Genomic DNA, 27,461 nt, shown 5'->3' on the forward strand with positions numbered 1-27,461 from the left:
TCACTCCAATTTTCTAACCACGTTTATTGTAGCTGTTGAAAACATGTATCTGGATAACCAAGTATGCAGTAATGGTAACAATAAGTAAATACAGTACTCTCCTGACAGCTAAGTTCTAAATTAATCTCAGAACAGTGCCTGTAATTAACAGGCCAGCAGTCAAGAGTCAGTAACACAAAGCTGAGCCAGTCTCCCGTATCTAAAAGCTAGAGAAGCATCTGATAAATAGGTCAACTCATTTCTGTACTCTGTATTAGGTATGAATCATCCATAAAATGAAGATGTTAATGTTCACACAGTTATTATAAATGCTTATATATGCTGTTATAAATATTTAATGTCCAGTTTGATTGGCAATATTAAGATCACTTTATTTTAAGCCTTATGGATTTTGAAAACACATACAAATAAAATACTTGTTACAAAATTCCATTTGCTAAAGTTTCTTCAGGAATATACATCAAGCATGATCCCAGCACACAGATAAATGACTTTTACAGAAAACATTACATAGAGCAATAAATGCTAGTGAAACAGCCAGTCTTTCCAGATATTTTACAATGTCAAAATTCTCTTTCCCTTTGCCACATCCAATATTTGACTAAGTTTTTAATTTCTTTCTTTTAAATAGCCATGTCTGAATTTAAAATGTGTAACCAAATCAACTGTGGAAGCCAACAGGCACTCAGAAGCCTCAAAGGGGAGAGTAAGCACTATTTTTCAAGTTCACTAGTACAGGGGCAAAAATCCCTGAGAGACAGAAAAATGCTGAACCCATTTCCTTTGATGGAAAGATGCTTGTCAAGGGACATTGTCAGCAGAAGGTTGTAAAGATAAACTGTAAGGCTGAAGAGTAATACTAAGACAGAGGAAGGAAAGCAAACTAATGCTAGGTAATGAGGAATGCTTGGTGGTGGAGCAGCATCATGGGACTTCATCAAGGCTGCCTACTTTCAAGAAAAGCACCCAGCAGAAATATATGCAGAGATACAAAGCACAAGATATGTACGTGCTTGTCATTAACACAGAAAACAGCGTGTGCCAAAACTATAGCTATAAACAGTATGCAACTGACCTCAAGAGCTGAAATACAAACAAGAATAAACAAAATATTGTGCTCCAATTTCAACGTCATCATCAGGACATTTATTACGGGAAGCCAGTAGATTAAGCAGCACAGATCCATGTATATTTTCTGCTCCTGAATGCCTGTACAGAACTGCTCAGCAGTAAGTGTTTAACAGACCAGGTCACTGAATTCTCTGGAACCTGGAAACTCATCTCAGATGCAGTATGCCTCTGACCTTCCACCTCAAGTCCCTGAGTTACTGCTGGACATCAGAACAGCTTTACTGCTTCTGCTTTCTGAGTCATACCCCTGCAGTGTCCTGTTCCTTGCTACATGCTGTGACACAGGTCCCCAACTACATCCCTGTCCTTAAGCCTATTGTGCGTACAGAAACTGCACCTCTGAATGATGATGCTGTGCTGATTTTCAGTGTTATTTAACATGGAGGCAGGTCAAGCTAGCCAGATCAAGCAGGACTTCACTCACACTGTTCACTAAGGCTGATGTGAGCCTTTGGAGCAGTGGAAGAAAGCCACAGTACTCTCAGGTTATTGAAACATCCGGAGCACTAAGAAGCCCATCACATCTGAAGCAACACAATAAGCAACACTAGGAGGAAAGTGTGGCATGAATGGAGAAAGCAAGTCCAAGCAGACTTCAATCTAAAGATCTAATCCTAAAGGTTAATATCGGTTTCACAACCAGTACACTTAACCTGTGATCAGCCACAGGTTTAAAACTATTAGCAAATAAACTGGAGTTCTAAGAGCAACCTTTAGTTTCTAACCCAAAGATCTATAAATATCACTGGGGGGATGATCTAGTTTGAAATCAGATTATCTTTAAACTAACTAGAAAGCAATCATGCTTACGAGAGGCCCTTGTGCCTGTCACTCTTGCTTCAGAACAGGGCAGCACACTAAAGAACAGATGTTGACAGCATGTGCCCTGTGCTATTTTAACATCGAGTTTCCTTACATTATTTATATCACTTCCTTAAGAGGACAGTAGTTAAGCCAAGCTACCCCAGCCCCACTTCAGCCCAGCCGTGCAGCCAGTTCCGTGCTCGGTTTACCAGAACGGGAGGAGCAAGTTCTCAGAGATTCACTGATGTGTTACTTTATCAAAAGGCCTCAGGAAAACAGCAACTAGAGAGGAAGAACACATCACCTGTCCCAGCAAAGCATTCTCCACTGTGTTTACCCTGAGGAGGAGACACATCAAACTGTCACAGTTTGATTTCTGCTATAGCTTTCCCGCTGCAAAACCATTCTGTTAGGGCATTTGTTCCACACAGGGATGTGCAGTTTTACAGAAGGACTGCTGTTCCAGTTCTCTAAAAGGACTCTCCAGACTTCAGGCTTCTGCCCTAGATTTAGGTCACTAGTAATTGGACATGTGTAGAAAATGCACAGGCTCAGTTCAGTGTTGCCTAATTAATTTCTTAGTCTGTTGATTTGGCAGTCGCCCTAAAAAACAGAACAGTTGGATACTTAAAACTGTAGGGAAGAATACCTTATGACACTAGCAAACCTCCCAAAAAATAAGCCCAACTCTTTCGGTACTAAAGAAATAAATATTTTAAATTGCCTCGAGTGAAAAAGTGAAATCAGTTTTCTCAGGTGGGACTACCAGCTTGGTTCATTAAAAGAAAAAAGATCAAGCACAGCACAGAATGCAGAAAGCCAAAAACATCACCAAAGGAGACCTCCTTACGACAAAGCACAGAACTGACAGGTGCCATAGTCTCACAATCTGTGGAGCAGAATCAAGTGCACCAACTTTCTGTCTGGGACATTATATTCCCACTCAACTGGTGAGCATACCAACCACAAACTAATGTCACAGCTTGAAAGAGAGAGTTCTGCACATTATTTTATCTGTATGAGGTGCCTTTCAGTATGTAACTGCTCTTGGAGTAGCATATTCATGATCAAGAAAAGCTCAGCCACTGAATTTAGAATTTAAATTCTTTCTGTTTCTAGGCTTCTGTTGCAATTTTTTAGTCAACTTGCCTGATTTTTAAAAAAAAATCCTTCTTGAAGGACACAGAACAGCCCCACTGTGCTGAGTCCTGGCTATCCTGCCAAGCTTTCTGTTTGAGCTCACTTGACTACCATCTATTCACTTCAGCACAGGTCTCATGTGCTTTAGGTAGTTTTGGCTTAGGCCTAAACAGCAAATGAGAAGAGACAGATGCCTCTCTGCAGGAACTTTCCTCACTGGTGATCCTGGGGGTTGAGTTGGCAGAGCTGCCTGAACCCTACAAGGTGGTTGTTCTACAAAACAGCCTTATAAAACTCTATTCACATATTAACTGGAGTAAAATATTTATTTCAGATCGGGAAGTACTGTATTTTTTGATCAAGAAACAAGCTCAGTGCCTGAGCAGACAGTTTTATGGCACTTTAAAGGTGACCTAACATGCCTACCTTGATTTAAAATAAAAACACATTCCAGTTCCTTTCCCTAAGAAGTGACTCTGACAATAAAGAGGACCTGAAGACTGAAATAAACTCACTGTAACAGCACTGAAAGGGAATAGATCTTCTCTGCAAAAGCCTTGTATACAGGGGCATTCAGATGGCTGTTAAAGCAAAAACAACATACAACAATATTTGCAAAAAAGCTTAATGTAATCTTTTGAGTCTATAAACTCTAAACAATAAATAGGAAAAGTGTACATGGCACACCAGAGCAGCTAAATATTAAAACAAATACAAATTGGTAACATCTACCTATATTGTCAGCAATAAGTTTGTTTCACTACTGTGATATAATACAAGCTTAATATACAAGATGTTTTTACAAAGGAAAACCACGGAACAAAGTTAATATGGAAGGTGAGGGAGAAGGGGAGACAATAAATAACAAGGCACAAAAACCTCTCTTGCTGCAACCCCATAAGGCACCACTTGTGCAAACATGAAACTATCAAAACCTGTGGTTGGAGACATTCTAAATGTGCTTAAGTAACTAGATAATGTATTTTAAATATGACAGCATGCTTATATCTTTGAAAATAAAAATGCTTATGTTTCAAAAATCAAATTAGTGAAATGGGTGAATTAACAGCCAAACACAAGAGTCCCAGCTGGTTTCTCCCAGACAGCTCCACAAGTGCACCTTGATCTTGACCTATACTGGCCTTGCTAAGAGTCCTGGATCCAATATGGTGCAGAGGGAAATGCTGCCAAACCATGTCAGATTGTGCACACCAGTAATTGTGACAAAACACACTTCAGGGATTAGGATGAGAATGAAGTTATTTTCATTTGAAACCAAAAATTATTTAAATCAAGACATAAAAGGTCAGTAGCATTAATCTAAGATAATTAGGGATCTCAATATCCAAAGTTATAATTCATACCTCTATTTAAGAACAGATCACCAATATTTTTCTTCCTTATTCTCTTACCTGCTCAGAAAATCTATCATGATACAAACTTCAGAAAAACCTTCTCCCTTACCAGAAGATTACATCTTTAAGCACACAAACTCCAAGTTTCCCCATTTTTTCTTATATGATCTCTACTGCATCCTGCTAGAAAAAGTTTTTGTCATGTCTCCAAATGCGTAAAAATCGCCAGATACCAAAACTACTTCAAACATGCACAGGTTGGACATGTTTTCACAAGATGAGAAGGGTTTTCATGAATAACCAAAGTTTTCTTCTAATGAAACATTCAGGAAGCACTCTGTTTCTCATGAGCTTCAGACACATGGCTTTTTTTAACTTGGGAACAACGTCAGTAGACTACACTTCCAAAAGTTTTGCCTGCATTCTTGCACCTTGAACAACTGCACAGCACACAGTTAACAATCTGAATGAACCTGATTATTCAGTTACTGGCTAGTTTTGTTTTCTTATGTGACATGTCTTATTTTACACTTAAATACCTTGCCACAAATCAAAACACTTAAGGTCAGACAACCTGCAGCTTTAATGATGCTCAATCTACTGAGCTGCCAGAGAGGAAAATCAGGTCAATCTATTACATTTTAAACAACAGAGCAAACGGAAGAAAAAACACTCTCAAGTGATAAGTTAACATTCGTGTAGCTATTTGCTGAAAGGCTGCGCCAGCTTAGGCATGCTTCATTCTTTATAATCAGTCCTGTTTTAAGGATATAAAAAATTGAGCAAATACAATGTAAACAGAGCCAGGTAGACTGCAATAGTAAAGGACAAAGTCATTGATCTGACAGGTTTAAGGCCAACTATTTATGATTTGAAATATGTCAGTTTTCCATGGCACTTAATACACTGAAAGTTAGTACTGGGTGACACTAAGCAAGGGAACACGTATTCATATGAGATATATACACGTAGCCTCAGTTCCTAAAATACAAAGTTGAAGTTTTCTTGTCCAGATAAAATCAATTTGTGAAAGACCACCTGTGGTTTCCTATACTGAATAAGGTAATATTACTATATAAAACAATTTAGTGCAAACTGACCTAAGTCCAAAGACATAACATTTCTTGATTTTCAGTCACTACTTACCAAATGCCCCTATTTCTTTCAAAAAGACTACACCTTCCCCCCACTCTTAAAAGAACAGCAAACACTTGACAACTAGCATGCTGTTCTAATCTACATTAACAAAACTTGCTGATATACAAATCGTGTTTTCGTCATGCGGCACAGAAAATGACCCATCTCTCCATTTAATCAGTCCAGAAGAACACAGCGCCAGACGTCAATTAGCAGGTCATCCTGGCCACTCCGTACTCCAAGCTGACCACGGCAGGCTCAGCTTTGGAGAACTCGGACACAAGTTCGCTGTAGCGATTGTCTGCTGTGTTGCTGCCCTCTATGGTTCGCACGGCGTCATTCACTGGCATCAGCGGCTGCTCCTTCTGGAAGCACAGAGGGGATTTCAGTGCCACGGGGGAAGGATGAGCCGTCTGCTCCTGCTCCTTCTCAAAGACCACATCTGACCGCCCGTTTCTCTGCTTTATTTTCTGAAATACAAAGAACAGTTACTAACAGCGGGTATGACTCTTTACTGATAATATTGTGCTTTTAAAGGAAATGTATCCCCTTCTTTCACTGGCCGACTCAGTGTCTGCAGAACTCTGTTACACACCCTAGCTTCGATATGTAACATTATGGTTAAAGGTTAGGCCATTCCTTATGACCTTCTTCCCCACAGTTTACAGCAGAATCTAGAAGCTCTGTTTGCTTAAAATTTGTAGAAGGGCAGAAGACAAAGAATGTCTATCAATATCCCCAGAGAAGGAGAGGTTCTTCCAGGCTTGCCCCTTGTTTGGCAGCTGTCAAGATGGAAATACTTTTTGGAGTAGAAGCAGAGGAAGACAGGCCTTGGTACTTTAGCAGGCAGGGACCTGGCAGTCTCTTGAAGACCATGAGTCTCCTACTGACAAAGCAGCTTGAGCCCTTCTATCCTTCCTAAAATCCTTCTAAAAGACTTTTCCTTTGGATCTAAAAAATGCCAATACAGTTTGTTCAAATGCATGAATACTCTAAAAAATGTCAACTGAAAAACAGGAAAGGAGAAAAGAATGTATCCTGCCAGCGTGAGCAAGAGAATAGGAAAGATTAGGATTAAGGGATCTTTCAGTTACATGGTTTGGGTTGTTTGCTTGTTTCATTTTTGTTTTTAATTCAAACTCACTCACCCAGTAACTGGGAGGTTGCGCTAGTTAACTGAACAGATTTGTTTGTTGATGTGTTTGTATTTTATTACAACTGAGACTAAAACCAGGAGACTGGTGTCTCTTGGGATCAACTTTTTACTGACGGAAACAGCAGTAGCAAAGTCTGCATCGGGATTTCAAACTACATTTCATCATTGCTCAAGTGAGAAATGTAGGCTCAGGTGAAATTAACATCTCGGAATGAGGTTCTAGAAAATTCAAAGCTGAGACTTCACTTTCCCTCCTGCTTATTCTTTAGACTGCTTTTTGAGTTTTCTTCACCTTGCTGCTTCAATTGTATAAAAAATTTTAAATATAAAATTAAGATTTGAAACAGTATTAGATTAAGTGACCTGTATGCATTACTTTACAGTAGGATCAATCTAATAAAATCTTTCCTCCTAGAAAAGCTGTACTTCCCCCCTCTCCCACCCAATATCATATACAAGAATTGTGTTACCATTTCTGTCCACACACAAGTATTAAAACTGATAATCAGAAGACTTCTATATTCCTTAGAAGGCATTATTATGAAGTTTCAGCACCCTGACTGTAACAGAAGTATCAATCAGTCTTTCCTAGCTGTTTACTGCAGCACCTAGAAGTCAATTATAGATATCTGATCTCTGGATTAAGCCCTGTCTTCAAAAAAACATTACAATGACCCATAATTATGATGACTTACAACAGCATGCACCTGCATATGAAGTAAAAAGAAGCACAGTACTTACTACTTCCATTTTAGTAGCTATAACAGAAATAAAACATTTTCAGTCTCCTTAGTTTAGCAGCACAGCTGCAGCTACATGGATACCTTGTTATCCAAGATATTTTAATGTAGGTTAAGTTTCCATGAAATTTACCTCCAGTAAGGCTTTGATAATAGCACTTTTACATAACAGAGCTCATTAATAAAGCAAAATAAATAGTATTTTAGAGCACTCATCATAGAAACAAGCAGTGAAACTCCAAGTCACCATTACACAGAATAATTGCTAGGCCATACAGCGGTGACATTCATGTGAAAGCCAGCAGCACTGTAACAACCAAAATCTGAAGCACAGGTCACAGGTACACAGACATATTTTGTACTACTTACAGCCTCCAGTTCCTTAATGTCTTCCTCCAGTTGTTTATTTTGCTCACTCGTACTCATGATAAGGTTGAACGTAGATTGCCTGGGATGCATACTTCGATCAAACTGATGGTACATATTTCTCCAAAACCTGCACAAAACAGACAGTTTTAACTATGCAAGATAACAACAGAGCTGAAGAAAAGATACTGTATCTTACTTAAACTTACTTAAAATTGAATGATACTGTATTAGGCTCCAAAAGAGTTAGTTCTGGAGAAAAGTCCGGATTATATAGAGGATTCTGATATTTCTTCTGTTCAGCCAAAAGGAACGGCCACAAGGAATAGGTCTTCTCTTTTAGTCTTAAAGCAAAAAGAGATGAAGGTCAACACACTGACTGCAAGCAAACAAGCAGAAGATACTGCTTATGGTGTGTGAGTTTTGCTTACTTGAAATAAGTACTTTTAAAATACAATGTGAGAGGAACTGATAAAAATTTCACAAAAGTTTTCCAGCTAAAAGCATTGAAAATATTCTACTAATACTTCTAAATGAGTAGTCTTAAACAGGCAAGTTACCTAAGAAGAGATTGGGAAAGAAAATGACATACTTCCAAACTTAAGCTTACCTACTTTTAGAGGGGAAAAAACCCAAAAAACCAGATGAGCAGGAAAACCTTAACTTTCCCTATGAAAAAGAAGTGATTTTTCTACCAGAATTAGAAAGACTGTCTTCAGCATGCAAAAACACAAGAGCACTACTGTTCCCTGATGCAGTTCAACACAGGTTTCAGTACTACCAATCTTTCCTGTATTTAGAGCCTAAAATGAAGAAGATTGATGGAAGTTCTTAGCCTGCCAGAATAAACAAAAAACACAATGAGCCTGCTTACTTTAACTCTTCTCGTTCTTTTTGACAGTTTCCAAGGAAGTTACCAAATTGGCACGAATGGACATGTTCATGGATTTGAAGGAGGAAAGCTTCATTGTACTCAAAGGCTTGTGGAAACTGCTCAGTCAGATTCCACACACTTTCTAAAAACTGCGTGAACACTGGCGAGATCTCTTTTGGATCACCATCCAACTGACAACATCTGAAAAAGATTCCACAAACAGACTGAAACTGGTTTAAGTTAGAAGCAATCAAGAAAAGTCTTAGCTGCAATTGTTTTTAAATGACAGCACCTTAATTTGACACTAGCTTTGATTTGGAAATTGAGCAGCTAACTTTAAGAACTGGGGCAATTTTTGAATAGAAATAAGTCTATATTTAACCTGTTTTTCTGACTTATAAGTAATCACACATCTATATTAAGTACAAAACAGCAACATAAGACAGTTAAGTTCCTTTGTGTCTAATACTCTCACAATCAACATGTGGAGTATACCAGCTAAAAGCAAATTAATAAGCAGTAAATAGTAGCAAGGCTATTGTCATAGCTGATGACAGGCAGATCAAGGCAAAAACCAGAACTCTTCATACATAGGACTTCTAAAGGTAAGCATGACTTCATCATCAAAGTAATGCAAACTTATCTTTAAAGATACCAAAACTATGTGTTTCATATTGCCTAAATGGCTGGGATGTAGCTTTAGATTGATTTTGCACTGTCTATACAGACCTTGCTGCAGTCACCAATTTTCTGTCATTTATTTCTGTAGTATAAGTGAATTATCCAATAAGTATTCAAATAAACTACAATACACTGTAGGCAGCAAGAGAAGTGCCTTGTCTACTGAAAACAGCTTACTCACTGCTGAACTGGTGCAGTGTGGCTAGAAATGCAATATCTACAAGCTGTCTTCGTTTGAGAATACTTAGCTCAGTTTGCTGTATACACTTTATCACATGAGTGAATTACCTGTCAGAGAACTTGTGCCCAAAGGAGATCCAGTCTTTCTCTATCAAGACCTAGAGGGCAAAAAAACCCAGAATCCTATGTAAAATATTACTCAATCTTACACCTACAGTATTAACCCCATAGGTTATCGATACATTATACTTTAAATCTGAGTCCAATAAGTTACAGTAGAAACAACTATTTATCACTTTGTAGCTTCTTGATTTTCTTGGAAGTTTTTCAAGAGATCTCTAAGTCTCTATCGCTGCTGGAATTGCCACTTTTAGATTTAAAAAATGTTGGTTTGGAGACAGACAAAAATGTTGTTTTACAGAAGTGCAGAGCTGCTGTAATTTAGTACGTGTGCTACCTCACATAAGCACTTTGGAATCCTTCTATGCCGTAGATAAGGGACTAGTTTGGATGCAAAAGGCAATCATTGCAACATTTCTGCAGGGTGACTAAAGCACTCTGCTATTTGTATTTCAGTTTTTTAGATTTTAAATATTTTTTCAACTGACAAAGTACTTCTATATGAAATATTTATCAATACACTGCAAACCTCATTTTACACTTTTAACTCAAAAAAAAACCCCAAAAATCAGTATGTTTGCTCCCTTTCACACTCAAACATTTTACACCCTTTCTTTACCAAGGAACAACTCAACATTGCAACAGTTTGCTTACCATGAATCCTTTGATTGTTCTGTAATAGGAATCTAGCAAGAGAGCTCCAAGGGAACAAACTTGAGAAGTCCTATCCCAGCCATCTGAACAGTGCACCAATACACTTGCACTCTCAACTGCTATTGCCTGCAAAACACAGCTGTTTCTTAATCAGTGTTCTTTTCTAGACAGCAGTCAAAAACTAGTATATATATTTTAAAAACCTAAATTTATTTCCAACTCATAGCACAGGCCATCTTATTTAACAAAGCTAGGAAAATGTTTACTATGAGGAAAAGATTTAATAGTATCAGATTTATATCTTTATAGTATCAAAGTACAAACATGTTTCCATGGAAGTACAGAAAACTCCTTAAAAAGGAAAGAAATTCCACTACCACCTTTGCATAAACTAACCTCTACAGCAGTCCCCAGTTCTCTCCCCCTCTCCCTCACAGAACTAAATTTACAAGAAAATCTACCAATAATTAGATTACACATTACTGAGTACAGATTAAAAAGAAACCAAACTACGGCAACCCATCATTAAAGATACCACTTGTTCATCATTATGCTACATAACAGTAAAGGCCTAGGAAATGCTTATTAGCTTCAGCTGAGAAATCAGCTCCTGTTGGCTCAGACATTTCTGAGTCATCACTTTTAACTGAGATAACTCCTTGTTATTTCACCTAGCAAAAACAAAGATCCAGGTTTTTTCTTTACCCACTACAATCAGACCAAGCCCTTGGCTTCGTAAGTGCTTGGCAAAGGCAATTGTTCCCCTGAATTATTCACAGAATCCTACTTCCTTGCCAAATGAAGTCCACATAGCCACCTTGGCTGCTCTACAATTACTGCCCCAGTTCCATTTTTCAGAGTACACTAAACAAGAGTTTGCTCCATTCACCACCAAACTGGTTACACTTTTCAAAAATACCTAGAGAACTAGGAAGCATAAGAATCCCTTTGTCCCCCAACAAGATGACCAAACAGCATTCAAAAAATCCCAGAACATTGGCTGGAATATTTAATATCTCCAATCACAAAGAAACACATAATACTTTAACCAGCATATTGGATGTACTAGTATATATACTAAACACCTTTCTCCAAAAAGGTCAATTGCAGAATTTTACACATTACATAATATTAAGCATCATTTTTCTGGTAGGAAGTCAACTTCCCATCAAATAAAGAAGCAGCATGCAAGTTACCTTGGCTAGGAAGACAGCAGCATCCAACACAGCTTTGATGTGACGCAGCCATCCAGAATTCTCCAGACCAGACAAAAAGTCATTGACAGACAAACCCCTCGTGCCACTGACTGAAAGAAACCAGGAGTTAAAAAGCCTTAAGCAGTTGTAGCTACCTACACCCTGCAATGTAGAAAGAATAATTGCATGTTGTATCTTATCCCCTATGTTCTAAGTTGAGTGCTGGTTTCCTGAAAAGTACTACAAAATATTCTTCAGGCAGAATTCAACTCTAGAACTATATAACCATGAGTGGCAAGAGTAAGATCTTTGTGTCTTTTTGACAAAACAACATTCCAAGTAAATACACTGGTTATCCCCATTCTTATCTCACTAAGGAAGGCAATGCAAATGCCAAAGGCTCATTGGAAATACTTATGTAGTACTAGTAGTAGGGAAGCAGCTGCATCCAAACAATACACAGTTCAGAGTAGTCACACTGCCAGAGTTTCGTCACCTCTACCCTGCTCAGTAGAATAAAGTGCAGTACAAGAACACAGGGATGAATGAAATCCATTGAAATTTTGTCTACCTTCAAACTTGACACACTACATTTCAGACTGATATCTACCATTCTTCCCTAATATACTTGGATCCTGTAACATTAATGTCAATTCAGAGAGCAAGGAAGAATCCAAATTAAAGGAAAGATGCTTTGCAGTGTAGCAGCAAGAGATGCAGAGGTAGATTGAAATATTCTCACACACAACCAATTCACATGTAAGATAGATAACTTGGTTCTTGTACAATTTTGAATACTAACTCACACAATTACATTACTGTCCAAACATGAGAAACTTCTCGCAATTTAAAAAAAAAAAAAAAAAAAAATCATCTGCTGGCTAACTAACTTCAGCTATGCGTAATTCTAAGAGAAGACACCCAAGGCAACTAGCCACAAAAATATCTGCCTATTCCACAGTGGAAGCCTACTTTCCACTAAGCTTAACAGCTAGACTTGATGGTCTTAAAAGTCTTTTTCAACCTAAATTATTTTACAATTCTAAAGCATTAGGCCTCAGATGAAAATAAAAAGGTTCTGTAGATGAAAGTCAGCAGTAGGGATACAACAGCTGCAAAATAATTTTTATCTTTGGCCTTGGAAGGAAATGAGTCAGCAGCAAGAGCAGAGAACAAAATTCACAAATCATTCTGTGATGCAGCTTCATATTCAATCAAGTCCCCTGATGTACTGAGGGCTATAAACCCAAATCACTGCCTCCAAGGGCTTTCATGTATCTGCCCTAGATGTTTCTCAGCTTTCAGTCAAACAAGTTTTGGTACACTCCCCATTGTCAGGAAGATTCATAGTGCCAAGTGCTGCTGAATACTAGAAGAATGACAGGCTTCCAAATAAATATTGCAGCACCTTTACTAAAACCCAGAGATCATCATCATCTACAAAATTACCTAGCAAACCACAGCACAACGAGGTAACAGAACATCCAGAAACCCCAGGACAGGAGATCTATTTTTAAAGGTTTGTCTGTAAATATCAGTAAAATCAGTAAAAGCAAGCTAGCTTTCCCCTGTCTTTGAAAGGCATCATTAGGCAAGAGTTCTGCTTCCAAAAGATCTGGCACATGGATGAAATCAGAGGAGTGTGAGCTAGCTGAAATGATCAAGTCATTCTCTGTATCAGTGGTTCCATACACTTGATCACTCACAACAGTACACAAACACATCCACCACTCTGTGGTAAAGGAAAGAAACTGAAAATAGTAAAGAATCTGGAAATTCAAACAGAGAAGCAGAGAAGGAACTGGTCAGACAAAGCCACGTCTAGAGGTATTCTTCATGGCAGCACACCTACATACTCTGTAACTTATGATTTGAAGCACAAGCTTTCGAACTAGAAAATAAACAGGCTTCCAGCCCTCAGTGTGTTTTCACCCAGATATTGCTGTCAAAATCTGCTTTTGATCACAATTTTCAGCTTGGCAGAAATATTTCACCATCAGTATTTCCCCTTTCTAGCCAGATTCTATATTTTTAAAAATGAAGGCAGAGATAGGAACACATATGTTGAGCCCCAGGAGTTACTTTCCATTTCTGTGAATTAACACAGGCATTTTTATACTAGTTGGTGATTATATTATTTGCATTGATACTGTTCCAACTCTTATATGCTGAAAAAATGTTACTTTCCAGTTCCTTATGGTCTTTTAAAAGGTCAAAGATGATTTATGGTACCACTAAGATAATTCAGCTGCTTCACAATAAATAGGATTCAAGACAGTTCTGCCTATATGGATCCCACCATAAAAAGCTCTACACAGCCATGAGCCCCAAACCCTCAATGTTCCCTTGCTTGATTGTCCTTATTCACACTACTAGCAAAGCCTCAGGCAACAGCTCAGGAGGTGACTAGACCTGCAGAGTGAAGCATAGCAGGCTGCAGGAATGATTTTTTGGGTTTTTTTAACAAATAAAAACACTTAGATAATCTCTTGCCCTATACAGAAAACTCCACATAACTCATAAACCCCCTCAGTTAACAAACTTCCACCACCAAAACATATGCAACAGATTGCAAAATCTGTTGAGCCTTTTCCCCAAACATTTTCTGTCTCTTAACACACCCCAAATCCTTTTGCTTATTAGAATTCAATCCTTTCTGTTATGCAATATTGTAATTAAAATATATAAAAACTGAACTTTGTACTTAATGTCACAGTTACAGATTTAGTCTATGTGAAGTTTTTCCCATGAGTGTTGTAGTCCACTCATCAAAAGAGTCATCAGGTTCATGCTGAAAAAAGCTATTTCAGAAAAGTTTTGAATCACTGCATACAAGATACTTAAGTAACAGCTGAAACCAAAATGAAGAGTACACTGCAAATCCCCCTAGCATGCTCCATGGTGTAGTCCCATTATAAAAGGATGCTGGGAAGGATTTTGTCCTTTGGCTTTCCAGTGGAATCTTTAGATTCTGAAGGAAATCAGGCAGACAGATATAGAGCCAAGGAGCAGGACACACACCAAACAATGAACAGCAGTTGTTTGTTATAAAAAGCCCAAACAAAAAGCCCGATTTTGTCCTTCGGCTTTCCAGTGGAATCTTTAGATTCTGAAGGAAATCAGGCAGACAGATATAGAGCCAAGGAGCAGGACACACACCAAACAATGAACAGCAGTTGTTTGTTATAAAAAGCCCAAACAACTGAGGGCAGTCCCAGTTACAGTGGTGCTTGAACAAACAGCATCATTGGTATCACGCTCTGATTTGAGAACATTTAGTTCAGCACATTCAGGGGAAGTGAGTACACAGAAGCTAAATGGCATTTTCCTCATTTCAAGTTATAACCATTTTCATGGCATTTTCATCCTGATCATTGCACTGATGGTACATTTCTACAAGGGGCTGAAGAGTAAATTATTGCATACATCCCCAAATGTTAATGGTCCTTCTTACCCCTGAAGATGCTCCTACTTCTAAAGTGGCATTCAGCAAAACTCTAGTGAATCATACAGACTGAACAGAGGTAGATAACAGTGTTCATTTACCAGAAAAAGTTATATGGAAAACAAGCAATAGAGATCACTCATGATTTTGTTCAATAGTGTTTAAACAAACCAATTCTCCACACAAGGGAAAACTAAAACATCCTTAAAGAAAGTTACAGACACATATTTAGTAAGTAGTGCTGGTGGGATGCCAATTCAAATGGAAGGAATATGAAGCCTGTGAAGCTTAACTGTGTGATGCACACACTTCTGCATCAGACATTATTACACAGGAGCAGGCTTCTTAAAGCAGCAATCAAGATTTATTAGCTAGTTTTCTAGACATGAATGTATTAGTAAGGGAAAAGGGGATTATGACTAATCTAAAAACACAAACTCAGGATCACGTTTCTCATCTTTTCTTTAGGAAAAACACATGCAGGAATAGCCAGAAAGATCCCTATTATCGAAGCTCAGTAGGATTCCATGCACAGTGCCTGAAGAATAGGTTAGCAGCACATCCAGGATCAATGGAAATGAAGACTACACCACTAGTCTGTAAGATTTCTTGATCACTATAACAGCATGTCTTCACCAAAATAAGCTTCCATACAAGTGTAAACCTTCCCTGTCTCTGGAAATACTTGCACAATTCCAGAAGCCAAGCACACATGTATTGTCTGTCAGGTGTGGAACCCTCACTTCTGCCACAGCATTCTAATCTCAGAATCCACAAAATGTCCTAAATTTTCTCTCAGCTGTCTACCTAAATAAAATATTAACAGAATTCCAAATTATACACCTCTGCCTCTCCATTTTCACCACCAGGAAGCAAGCAGAGGTATGGTGAAGTGGCCCACATTTCCCCCTGCCCCCTCCTCTGCAAACACCTAAAAGCACACAAGTGGCTGACCAAGTCAAAGAGCTCAAATTTTGTGCAGACCATACATTTACTGTGAATTCGGTGGAACAAAGTGCTCCTTGGAGAACTGATACTCTGTAAATTAAAATGTATCTACAGACACACAGACACTTGGAAAACGCAGCAGTCTCTCACTGACATACTAACAAATCTCACTAAAGACATATGTGCCATTCAATTTTCTTCAAAGTAACTCCATTCAGTTTGGTTTACAGTTTGATGGTGGAGGTTTAAGGTAATTCATTACCACAGAGCACATCAAACTGGTACTAAACACAGAGCTGGAATAAACCATAGAAATGTCAATGCAGTTTGCGTAACCTGTTATTAAAGACTGCAGAAGAACATTTACCCTGTTTCCAAATACACTGTTTTAGTACAGTTAAAACATACCTTCCAGGAGTTTTTGCAAGCTAGATCTCATTACATGAATATTTTCAATGCCAACAAACTGGAACCTAATGTTTGAGTAGTTGTCTTCGTTCTCATAGCCCTTCCCAGCAGCTCTGTTAGCCATTGCATTAAGCTTAAAAGAGGAAAATAAAAATACTGAAAAACATTATTGGAATAAAAATATCAAATTAAGAAACCAAAGTCAAGCAATTTCAATTGAATACATTGGGAAAACTACAAGAGCACATAATATAAACAGATTCTAATATTGTTTGTGGCAAATCAGCTTGAAAGCACTGAAGTTTAAGAAAAGGATAGTACATACATATTAAAAAATGTAGTCTACATTAAGAGCTGACATATCTAAATAACGGATTTAGTAATTCTGTTCTTTTCTCAATATTCCTAACTAATAAGCCTTTACTTGTGTCCAAACATTTCTGAGTAAAGACACCACAAACACCTCACCTACAAAGCAAAGAGTAAGACACAGATTTTCAGCTTCTGTGTTCAGACGCTTGAGTGAAATTTATACTAACTGAAATGAAGATGGGCCTAAAGTGTGAGAATTAGCCACACTTTGTAACACAGGTCATTACATAATTCAACTTCATAAAATAACAGAATTCAATTTAATTAGACAGTGATGAAGTATGATGAGGCACTGGAAAACATTGTCCAGAGTAGTTGTGGATCCTGGAAGTGTTCAAAGCCAGACTGGATAGAGCTCTAAACGGCCTCATCAGAGGCTGGAGATGATGTTTAAGACTTCTTTGAACTCAAGCCATTCTATGATGACCAAATGTTCAAAATGCCAGAACAGAATTTCCTCCACTTCCTCCTTTCTGAGACAGTTTGTACAGATCACTTACACAGAACTTAGTACTCTTTCCCATTCCAAAAGAAACCCCATCACAGCTCGAATTTCAAACAGTTAAAATTATCTAAACCCCACTTCTTAAGTACGATTTAAGTATATTTTTAATGCCCCTCTCAAAGTTCAGCAGCATATTCAGTGAATTCCAGCTAAGTACTGGGGCTTCAGGCTCAGCTTCTTCAAGAAAGTCAGTAATTAATAGAGAGGCTTAACCTTATCTTTTAAACATTTTTGCTCCTGATGGACTCATACGTGGCTCCAAATTTTTGAGAATTACGCTGTATCACTGCACTCTAATATTCAGGAGGAGAGGCTTGTCTGGGGCACCCCAAGTACCCACCTTCGGCCTGGTGTCCATGACGTACATGTAGCGATTTGAAGGATTTGCTTTACTGATGGCTTGCAACATGTGCTCATCTTCCAGGCACCTGGCACTGAAACCTGAGAGAGGTTGACTGCATCTGCAAATTGCAGCCTACCAGAGACAAAAAAGAACAAATCAACATCAGTTTAATACCTGTACTTGAAGTGCTTTTCAAAATCTCATAAGACACTGAAACAAATTGCTTCATTCAGCAGACAGCATCAGCAAACTTTTAAAGTTCGGGTGTTCCAACTTCTTAAGCACATCCCTTGGAAACCCTGAAACACAGTACCTACAAGTACCTTAAATATAAAGATTCATCAAAATGGTTTTTCAGGTTCATCTTCATGGGCAAGGTATCAGTTTACATAATTGACATAAAAACTCCCAAAAGCACAGGCTGAAAAAAATTACACTTTAGGAAAGCAAGCTACTCCCTTAATATGGAATGAATTATGTGTAGTTTTACTAATGCAGGCATGATTTTATTATTGCAAGTGCAATTCATCATCTTATGTAATTTTTGTGATGCAATTTTCAATGATATGTTGTATTTCAGAAGATATCAGGTACATCTTCCAATATTCAAACAATAAAGTAGTTATCTTCAAATCCATCTAGTAGCTTCACATTCATCAGACAAATTCTTTAACTCAGCAAGGTGACAGTACTCCTCTCCTTCCACAGCTGAGACAGGTATGTGCTGCTTTACACCACTCTCTGCAAAATCTTATTTCCTACCCTGCTTTTGTAGCTTGCAAATAACCAATTCTATTATTTTGTTGGTTCATCTATTAAGAGGTTTTTTTTCCTACCATTTTGACCTAACAGATTTTATTTCTAATAGATCAAGGAAGACAGATCCCACAAGAGAAAGCTATCCTCAGTTACCTTAATGTTAGTTTCTGAAAACTTTAGTATATTTGAACTGATTATCAACCGATTACTTAAGGGTTTCCTTCAAACTGGCTCGGCTTACACTGCATCCTGTTCAGCACCACTCCTGTCAGCTGTACTCAGGGTTATTCTGAGTCACACCCTTGCCATACAAGGCACTGTACTTGAACTACTGCCAAGTGTTGAGAAATACCTTTCAGCATATTTACAGTAAAAGGAAGTGACACTATACCTCTTTATTTTTATGATAATATGACAACACTGGGAATCTTCCTTTGCTTCTGAACTTGGAGCTACCAACAATTATGGGCTTGCTTGCAGTTCTGGGAACATAAAGTTCTCTAGGATAGGTTTCACAAATCTGAAAGACACAGATAAACAGAAAGGATTTTATACGCAAGATACAAAGCCTAACCTAGTTTTATCATACTCAATTTGAAAGATGTAAGGTGAATTAAGACACAAAAGATAACCACTACCATGTTTCTTTATACAAATGTAAACAACTCAAAGGAGACAAGCCATGGATGAAAGTAGTACAAACTGGTATCCAACTTACACAGCCAAGCATCACCATACCAGCATTCACTCTCAAGAATGCAACTCTGCAGTAGAAATGCTAAGAACGTGTTTCAGATAAAATACCGAAATGATTTCCCTCATTTTTAACACTTGCAGACTACAAAGTTAAGATGAAATCTAATCTCAGAATCAGCCACACCACCACAGCCAGCACTGCAAAATGCTGAAGCAGAATCCTGCTCAGTTAAGAGAGACATCAGAAAGCTGCAGAGCACCAGAATCAGTCAGGCTGGGCTTCAAACAGGTAAGCATCTCTCAAAACAATCCCAAAAAACCCACTCATCCATGCACACATGCTCTCTCAATGGGGCCTTGGGCCCACTGAGAAACTTCAATTAGGAAGTTGTGAGATTGCACACTGATTAAGGAGTTAACTCTCTCTACCTGCAAGTTTTTGCTTATATTGCAAGCCAAGTGATTTTATAGCAGTAAGCTGTTTTCTGTAGGGCTTATCAGAAACAGATGCAGAGCAGAACATATTTCCATTACAACACTTACCTTGTAATCACGATTTGCATCAGACAACTGCCAGTAATCATTTGGCACTCCCATTCTCTTGTATTCTTCTGCTAGATCAATAAGTTGCCAACCTTTGACTTGCTCAGATTCATTTTGTTTTGGATTATAAGAAAAGGCATAGAGTTCTTCATATTTCGCTAAAAGGTAAAGAATATGTAATAGAGAGAAAGTCTCAGGCTTCAAGATTCACAGAAGCAAGACTAACTAACAGATACTTGACATGCCTGAAATATCTATTCTGCAACTATACTACAATTAACCAACACAATTAGATACTTAGTCAGAAGTAGGTTATAGAAGTTTCCTTGAGTGTGCTTGACCTATTTCAGAAGAGACTTCTAAAGCCATAAGGGTCACAAAATGAAGACTGACACACTTAAGGCAAAAAGCAGAATTATTAGAAGATTTCACAAGGGGTGAAAGAACAAACTATTTGGGGAGGGAAGAACTGAGATTTACACCTACTGACCTTAAAAAAAAAAAAGTTTTAAAGTTTCCCTTACAAAATAAAAGCTTTTAAAACTTTGTTTTTCCTAGTATGCTATTTACTTGTGACAGATGACATTTTGCACTGTTCTAAACACAAAGCAGAAAATGCAAAGGATCGTAATGACAGAAGTCCCTTGTAAAGCTGAACTGGTGATGTTACTCCAGTATCAGAATTTCAGCTTTATTTTTGAAACTGCATGAAATTAGTAGCAACTGATTTTCTTGGGTTTTTAATCTGTGGCACACCCAATTAAGAGACACTATACAAATTTATATTCCCAATTTCAGGAACAACACTAGGAATGCAAAAGAACATAAAGAGATCTCTCATTCTGTTAAGGAACATAGGTGACATACAAAAGCCAGGCAACACAGCTTCTGAATTTTTATGCAGATTAATATTTAATCAAAAAATCTATTTATATACCAAACCCATGTGTGACTTTACATAACATGCTTAAAAATAAATAAATAAAAGATACATGTTTACATGTTTAAAAATAAATAAATAAAATATGCATGGTTTACACACACACACAGGAATAAACTTGTTATCCATGCATACACTGGAAAGTCCTTTACAGCTACAAGTATTACCTGTTCTTGAGAGCTGAAGTAGAGAATTATAAATGTCATGACAATCTCTCTCTCTGGGTACAACAAAGTGAACTATCCTGAAGTTTTTGCACTGGATGACAAGGGGGCAGCCAGAAGTAGTCAAAGGAAGTTTTTCCACTGCAGCGATGTGATGATGTAGTATCTGTGACATACAAAAACTCAGAGTAAGCACGCTGAGGAAAAATAAGAACAGCAATACTATTTAGATCAGCAGATGCAAGACAGCACACTAAGCAATGCTGATTATGGATTTTGACTAATTTTGTCAGTCAGTTATAAAAAGAAATACATTTAGAAGCAGAAATCCAAGAATGCCATTTTGATCAGGATACTAAAATGTAAAAAAACTTTAATTATTCTTCTCTGTAATTTTGAAGTTTACTTCTAAATGCAAAACTGAGATGTAAAACTTCACTGTAGTTGTTCAGTGTTCTTGCAACTTTGTTAACTGACAGGCTTATATCTCATCAGGCAGTGTGCAGACAGAATATCTGTATTTTTTAAGGATTTACAGAAACAAACTTCAGAATTTTCAGACAAAATAAAGGAAGTAAGTGAAAAGAATCCAATGTATGAAAGACACAGGAGAGCCTGAAGATTGCAGAATTCCAGCATTTAACAGGTACAGATGGAACAGGAGATAAGAAAAGCATCTCTTATATTACCTACTGTATAAGATTAACATGGCAGTTTCTAAGCTACATGTTTATGACCACTTTAAACAGCACTGTCACAGCAATGGACAGCCAAAAGCCCTCCACAGATCCATCTGTGGAGCAAATCTACACAAGACTTAGGTAAATACATAGGAAGTAACAGCTGTTGGGATGTGGGAAGAAAGGCACATAACCTCAACTGAACAAGATGTTCTTGATAGAATTTCAATTACCTTACTGAAGCAGTCAAATCCTCTTAAACATTGATCAGAATTTGACAGGAATCTGAAAACTATGCTGCCAAATGTGCATTTACAAAGAGACTATCTTGGAGACATTATGATAATTATACTTGGTACTTGCATTATCATCAGAAAGGCAGTACAGGTTCAATTTCCCCAAAATTAAACCTTTCAATGTAGTGCACTGGGAGATGCAAGCAAGTAATGCTTCTGAATCATGTTCTCCCCAAAACCCCACTCTGTATGAAAGGATAACAGTTTAGTTTGTACAAAGTTGTACATTGTATTCAAGAACAAATAATAGAAAAATCAATTTTCTTGAAAGCGCCATGAGGTGTTTAGTCAAATAACCAGGAAACAGGACTAAGGGTAATCAAGGAAAATACATCTACAGGAAAAAAAAATTAATGACAGCCAGGGAGATGATACTTCATCCTGGAGAATGGAAGAACTAAGGCCAATAACTGGCTGGGCTCCAGTAGGAGCCACAACTTGATGTCCATATGCATGCCATCAGGGCACACATAAAAGCTAGTGAACATGAAAACTAATGGTACTGGTCAACAAGAAGATGCAGCCCCATCTGAAACCTTTTGTTCCAGAAGAATAAAAGAAGAAACTTGTGAAGAAACAACTGCTTACTGCTCTGAAAAAGTGCATGTTATCTCCAATATTCCCTAAACCTGAGATCCTAGGATTTTTACTATCTCATTTAACCTAGATAGAATCTAATTACAAGGTAAGTTAACTCTGAAATTTTAAACTTGATGCTTAACCTATGTATCGGTCTCCCACTCCTGCCTCAAAATTATGGTGCAAGTCAGTTGTTGAAAGAAAACCATCACACATGCATTCAGAAATACAAGTGAAGGCTACAGAAGAAATTACAGCAGCTTGAGGAAGAGCCAAAATTTTCAACATGACCTGATTTCAACTACAGCAGTGTCGCGCAAGAGCATAACCTGTGAATTATTAACTTATTATGATACCATGAAGGAGGAGAGTAGAAAGAACAGCTGAGAACATTTTAGCAAATAAATTCAACTTTAGATCAGGAAGAAGAAATGCATCTGGAGAACCCATGCCTTTGAGCCACAAGCATTCATTATCCTTACCCATGTCTCTCTCTGGCTTGAATCTATGAATAACAGATGAGTTGCTGTAAGGTACAGTGTTCCTGTCAGTGACTTATTGCTCGTGCTGAACCTATCCAATAATTTCACTTGCTCTACCTGTAACAAAAAAGGGGAGGGAGGAATAAAACTTAATTTTAAATTTCTGCAGAAATTTAAATTCTACCTTAGCAAAGGCTTTGTCAGTTTGTGCAACAATTTTGAAAATAAACACATTTTGAAACGTAACACAGCACATACAAGGCTATTCAGGCCAAACTACAGTGGTCACAGGCTTTGTGATCAACTAAGTCAAATAACCTGTTTCAATACAAAAGTATTGAGATTTTTTTAGTTCCAGCTTTTTTTAAAAGTAAGAATTATTTATTACTAAGCTTTTGGGCTGCTTCCCCAAAAGACAGCAAGCACACACCAGCAATTTCCTGGTATCAAGATGCTACCATGAATTAACAGCTGATCTCAGCAACATGCTTTATTGCCTGTCTGCACACTCAAAGCCATAAAGATTATGCTCTCCTTACTTCCGTTTTAGCTATGTATTGTCTTTAATAAATTCCCCAACTTCAAACATCTATATTATTATAACCTTGCCTCATAGTCAAAATACGTTCTTAACAAAATGTAAATATTATACTAATAATTACAAAAATCTCCTAGAAATTCAAGGACTGTGCTGGCATTTGAAGCAGGTAATTCAGGCTTGAGCCTCGCAAGGGCAAATGACTCCTGGTATTCTATCAGCATTGTTATCTCAACCCTATGGAAAATATTTCAAAAGAAAAAGTATTTCTAGATAGCCTGCTTTTTATCTGCTCCTCCTAACTCTGGGCTCCACAGAGTGCTCTATTTGAAACAAGCATTTCACGATTCTTTGTGTGCAAGAACAGGAAAGGAGTGTGGCAAATGACTTATCTCCACACATTCCTCTATTTCTTGGCAGCACCGTCTCATTAATGCCAAGTTAAAGCTCTGTGCTACCATTAAATGCATGGCAGAACTCCAAAAACTTCCACACCAGCAAGACCAGCACCCAGAGGAGGCGACAAGGAGAGCCCACATCTACTGTGCTGATGTTAAGCCATTTTTAATGCCTATGTACCGGTATATTTACCTACCAAAAGCACATACAAAATAGAAAAATAATTTAGGTATTTCTTATGATCTAGAAAGGCCAAATTTTGCTTCTGAAAGTTAAAAAAACAACTTAATACAAAACAGAATGAAGGAAATGCAAATATATACTAGAAGTCAGCACTGTGATAATTTTCTAGATTTCAGTTCAGAAAGCAAAAAAAAATTGGAAACTACGTGTATCAGTACATCAAAATATATTAATCTGAAACCACCAAGTCCTCAGGTACAGAGTAGCGTAAGTGAATACACCACAGCCAAACACAGAATTCTTACTGGTCAGATCTGCTGCAATAATTGCTCAGGTAGCAGGCACTGCACCTCCTTAGCAAATTGAGAAGGGCACAGAAACTGCTCCAGCTTTGCTCCAGTAACACAACCCACAAAATCCTGGTATGTGAGGTTTCCTTATCCTCCGTGTAACAAGGCAGCTGTTCTCAAAGCTGTATTTCTACGTTAGATGAGGACAGGCATTAGTGCTCCGACTTCCACTTACCTACGTAAAGTCCTCAAGAATTCTGAAAGCAAAGTCACAGATGAACTTTTCTTAAAGACAACTGAAATGTTAGTTAGATTCAGCCTCCATAGATGACACATTCATTTAAACTTGACTCAAACCAGCTGAAATGGGTACTCAGGTTATTATACATGTTCTCCTTTTGCTGTTTAGTTTGATTTAGCAGGCAAACGAAGCAAAAACTTTCCGTTTCAAGGAGAAAAATCCTGCAGTATTTTCACTAATACAGATTTGACTTCAAATATACCAACAGGTTTGACTGAAGAATTTTCAATCTTTGCTACCACACTTTGCTTTAAAATATCCTTAGGAATACTATCAGGATTCATTGTAAAACCACATCCTCTTTATTTCACCACCATCTTTAATAAACTGAGTCTGATCATTTGTTGCTACTTAAATATAAAACTCTCAGAAGTGATTTTTAAGTTGACCTTGCTTCCTCATTCAACCTAAAATCTGTTGGACATTTTTATTTCACAAAGAACTACATTCAATTTCAGAAAGCCGTGCTGACAGTTCTAAGGAAATTTTAAATTCAACATTCCCAGCAAACTGAAGATGGAGGAGGTACAAAACCTATTCCACCATCTTCTCCTGGGGATAGCAGCTGCCCTGCACAGCAGTTAATTTATTCAAGACTGTGCTGTTATTTCAAGTTTATTTCACTATGACTTCACTAAACTGAAAAAAACTGGAATGCCATCAGATTAGAAAAAGCAGGGATGTCTCAGAAGAGCTAGTGTGAGATCCAACTTGAACCTACACACAAACTGAACCTTCAGGACCCACAGAGCAGGTTGTACTTTACTTCTCTTGCTTCCTATACCTGTAATGCTCACCTATACGCATTTTAATCTATTGGGGTATTTGATAAACCACCAGCTTACAAAAAACTTAGCAAACAACACAGTTGTAACCAAAAGAAATATCATACTCTTTCTTTACCATGACACTGATTTTTTAGAATGCGTACTTTTTCGGTATGAATTATAAAAATAATTGCTTCAAGTAGTAAGTCTTGTATCTTGCAAACTGCGTTCAGAGCTCATTTCTCACTTCAGTTAGATTGCTACAAGAAGTATCTTTTTCCCCAGCAGGGCGCCAGAAACACAATGCAGAAATATAATCACCTGCAGACCAGAAGAAGCCCGCAACCGGCAGCCTTTCTATTCTCAATTTCAGGTCTGAAACTTGAAGAGATACTCTGATCATCAAGCCTTTTTGGCTTTACTCTACCTTTCACTTTGGAATCAGCTACTGACTATAACAACACAATATTAAGTTTCCAAACAAGGACTTTCGTGTTTGTAAATAAAGAGGCTGATAAAGAAACCTTATCTCCAATCTGCCAGCATAGTGCAAGACTAATAAAGTGCCACTAATGGTAGTTTCACCACAGACTTTCCTTCTGTTTCACATATACACGTGTACATGAAAAATAAAAGCAGCTATACACATTTATAGAAAAGTTATGTAAGCTGCTACTCAAAAAATTTAAAAGCCTGTTCCTTTATATTATTATTGGTTGTAAATTTACTGCTTGGACCCGAACTATGCATGCTCCCTTTCTAAACACATTTATAAATCTACTTTAAAGTCAGATCACTAGGTTCAGGAATTAATCACAATTTCCAGGACCCAACAGACAGGGGGAGTCTTTTCAGCAACCTTTGCAGTCAGGGATGATAAGCAAGGTGAGAAAAGTACTGCTAGAAATCTAATTCTGTAGAAGCTGTGACTTAAAAATTTACTTAAAAATTAGTCACAACAAAAAGAAAGACCTTCCTTTTGCACTTTCATTATACAAAGAAGACTAACATACTAATAATAAGAAATAAAAGTCAGAGAAGTCCAAAATGTCAACTACAGCTTAGCTAACATGTTTTTCTAATAGCCTAACACATTACACATGCACTGACGCCCTGCGTATTTAATAACACACACTGGAGTCTTCAAAAAGGAGAAAACAAATCAGCTGTTTTCACAACAGATTTACCTCCAAAACAAGAAAAAAAACCTGCACGGAACCATACCCAGAGCACACAAAACAACTGCAATCCCCTACCAGCTCTCTTCTCCTGCTCTGCACTCCACCACACGAACCCCTACACCGGGATTTTTAGCGTCTTCCCCTTATTACAGACACGGGCCCGCACCGGAGCAGCACGCCCAGAGCCCTCCACCCCTTCCAGCGGCACGGGCCGCTCCACAGCCCCCGGCAGGGAGGCACCAGCCGCAAAACAGCGGGAGGGAGGGAAAACAACAACGCCCTCGCCCGTAGCGGACACGCCGGGCCGGGCGGGGAGGGCCCTCCCAGCGCCACAGTCCCCCTGCCGCCCCTCTCCCGTGCCGCAGCACCAGGCGTACCTTGGTGGTGCGGATGTGCTCCATAGCGGTACCCGCCCGGCCGCAGCCGCGTCCCGCCCGCCGCCGCCACACAGCCCGGCCGGCGGCCGCTGCGGCTGCGCTTCCGGGGCGGGGCCGCGCCGGCAGCGGGGCGGGGCCAGCGCCGCGCGCCCCCCAGCGCCCCCGCGCGGCGGGCGGCGGGAATGGCGGAGGGGCGGGAATAGCAGAGGGGCGGCGTGGGAGAACGACGGGGGATAAAGAGGAAAGTGTGAGGAATTTGTAAGGGAAAAACACGGTTCTTTTACTCCCGGGTGGAACGCGGTCGGCACACCCGACCTCCCACACACAGTACAACCTAAGGGGGGCTAAATGGAGGGTGGAGCAGAGGGAAGACCCCGCGGCCAGGCTCAGTCGAAACCCTTGCAGAGGTGGGAATTCGGTGGTGCTTTCCAGTTGATAAGCTGCATAGCAGCTGAAAACCAAGGGGTATAAAGGAAGATGTGCTGCTGTTGAATCAGCAACCATGGCAAAATCACTCTCCTTGGACTGACACATGTTCCCATCACCTGGTTATTTCAGATACTATCCTGAGATACCCACCTGCCAAGGTACAACCACCCCTCACTAAGATGTACGTCTAAAGTCACTCAATGTCCACCAAGGTGTAAAGAAATAACATAAAACTGAGTTAAAAATGAGGAGAAGTTAGGGAAGACTCTGTCATAACTTCTGGGATGGGTCAATGGGCTGAA

The 27,461-nt window shown here is 38.6% G+C and overlaps 1 protein-coding gene across 2 annotated transcripts; it reads right to left on the reverse strand.

Annotated features, from left to right (window-relative positions):
• On the reverse strand, positions 1 to 26,816 carry MTMR6 (myotubularin related protein 6). Of its 2 annotated transcripts, none has more exons than XM_040054721.2 (14): positions 26,731 to 26,816; positions 22,695 to 22,811; positions 20,661 to 20,823; positions 19,554 to 19,711; positions 18,706 to 18,834; positions 17,553 to 17,687; positions 16,336 to 16,468; positions 11,535 to 11,644; positions 10,339 to 10,464; positions 9,673 to 9,722; positions 8,704 to 8,904; positions 8,039 to 8,173; positions 7,833 to 7,959; positions 1 to 6,037 (listed from the first exon to the last, which is right to left on the reverse strand). In XM_040054721.2, the coding sequence occupies exons 1-14, from the start codon at positions 26,752 to 26,754 to the stop codon at positions 5,777 to 5,779; spliced, it is 1,869 nt and encodes a 622-aa protein (XP_039910655.1). In that variant the 5' UTR covers positions 26,755 to 26,816; the 3' UTR covers positions 1 to 5,776. The 2 variants fall into 2 exon arrangements, with proteins under 2 accessions (XP_039910655.1, XP_039910656.1); XM_040054722.2 differs by lacking the exon at positions 26,731 to 26,816 and adding an exon at positions 24,340 to 24,461.
• Positions 26,817 to 27,461: the final 645 nt, after the last annotated feature.

This window comes from Hirundo rustica, chromosome 2 (genome assembly GCF_015227805.2).
Source record: "Hirundo rustica isolate bHirRus1 chromosome 2, bHirRus1.pri.v3, whole genome shotgun sequence".
NCBI classification, from domain to species: Eukaryota; Metazoa; Chordata; class Aves; order Passeriformes; family Hirundinidae; genus Hirundo; species Hirundo rustica.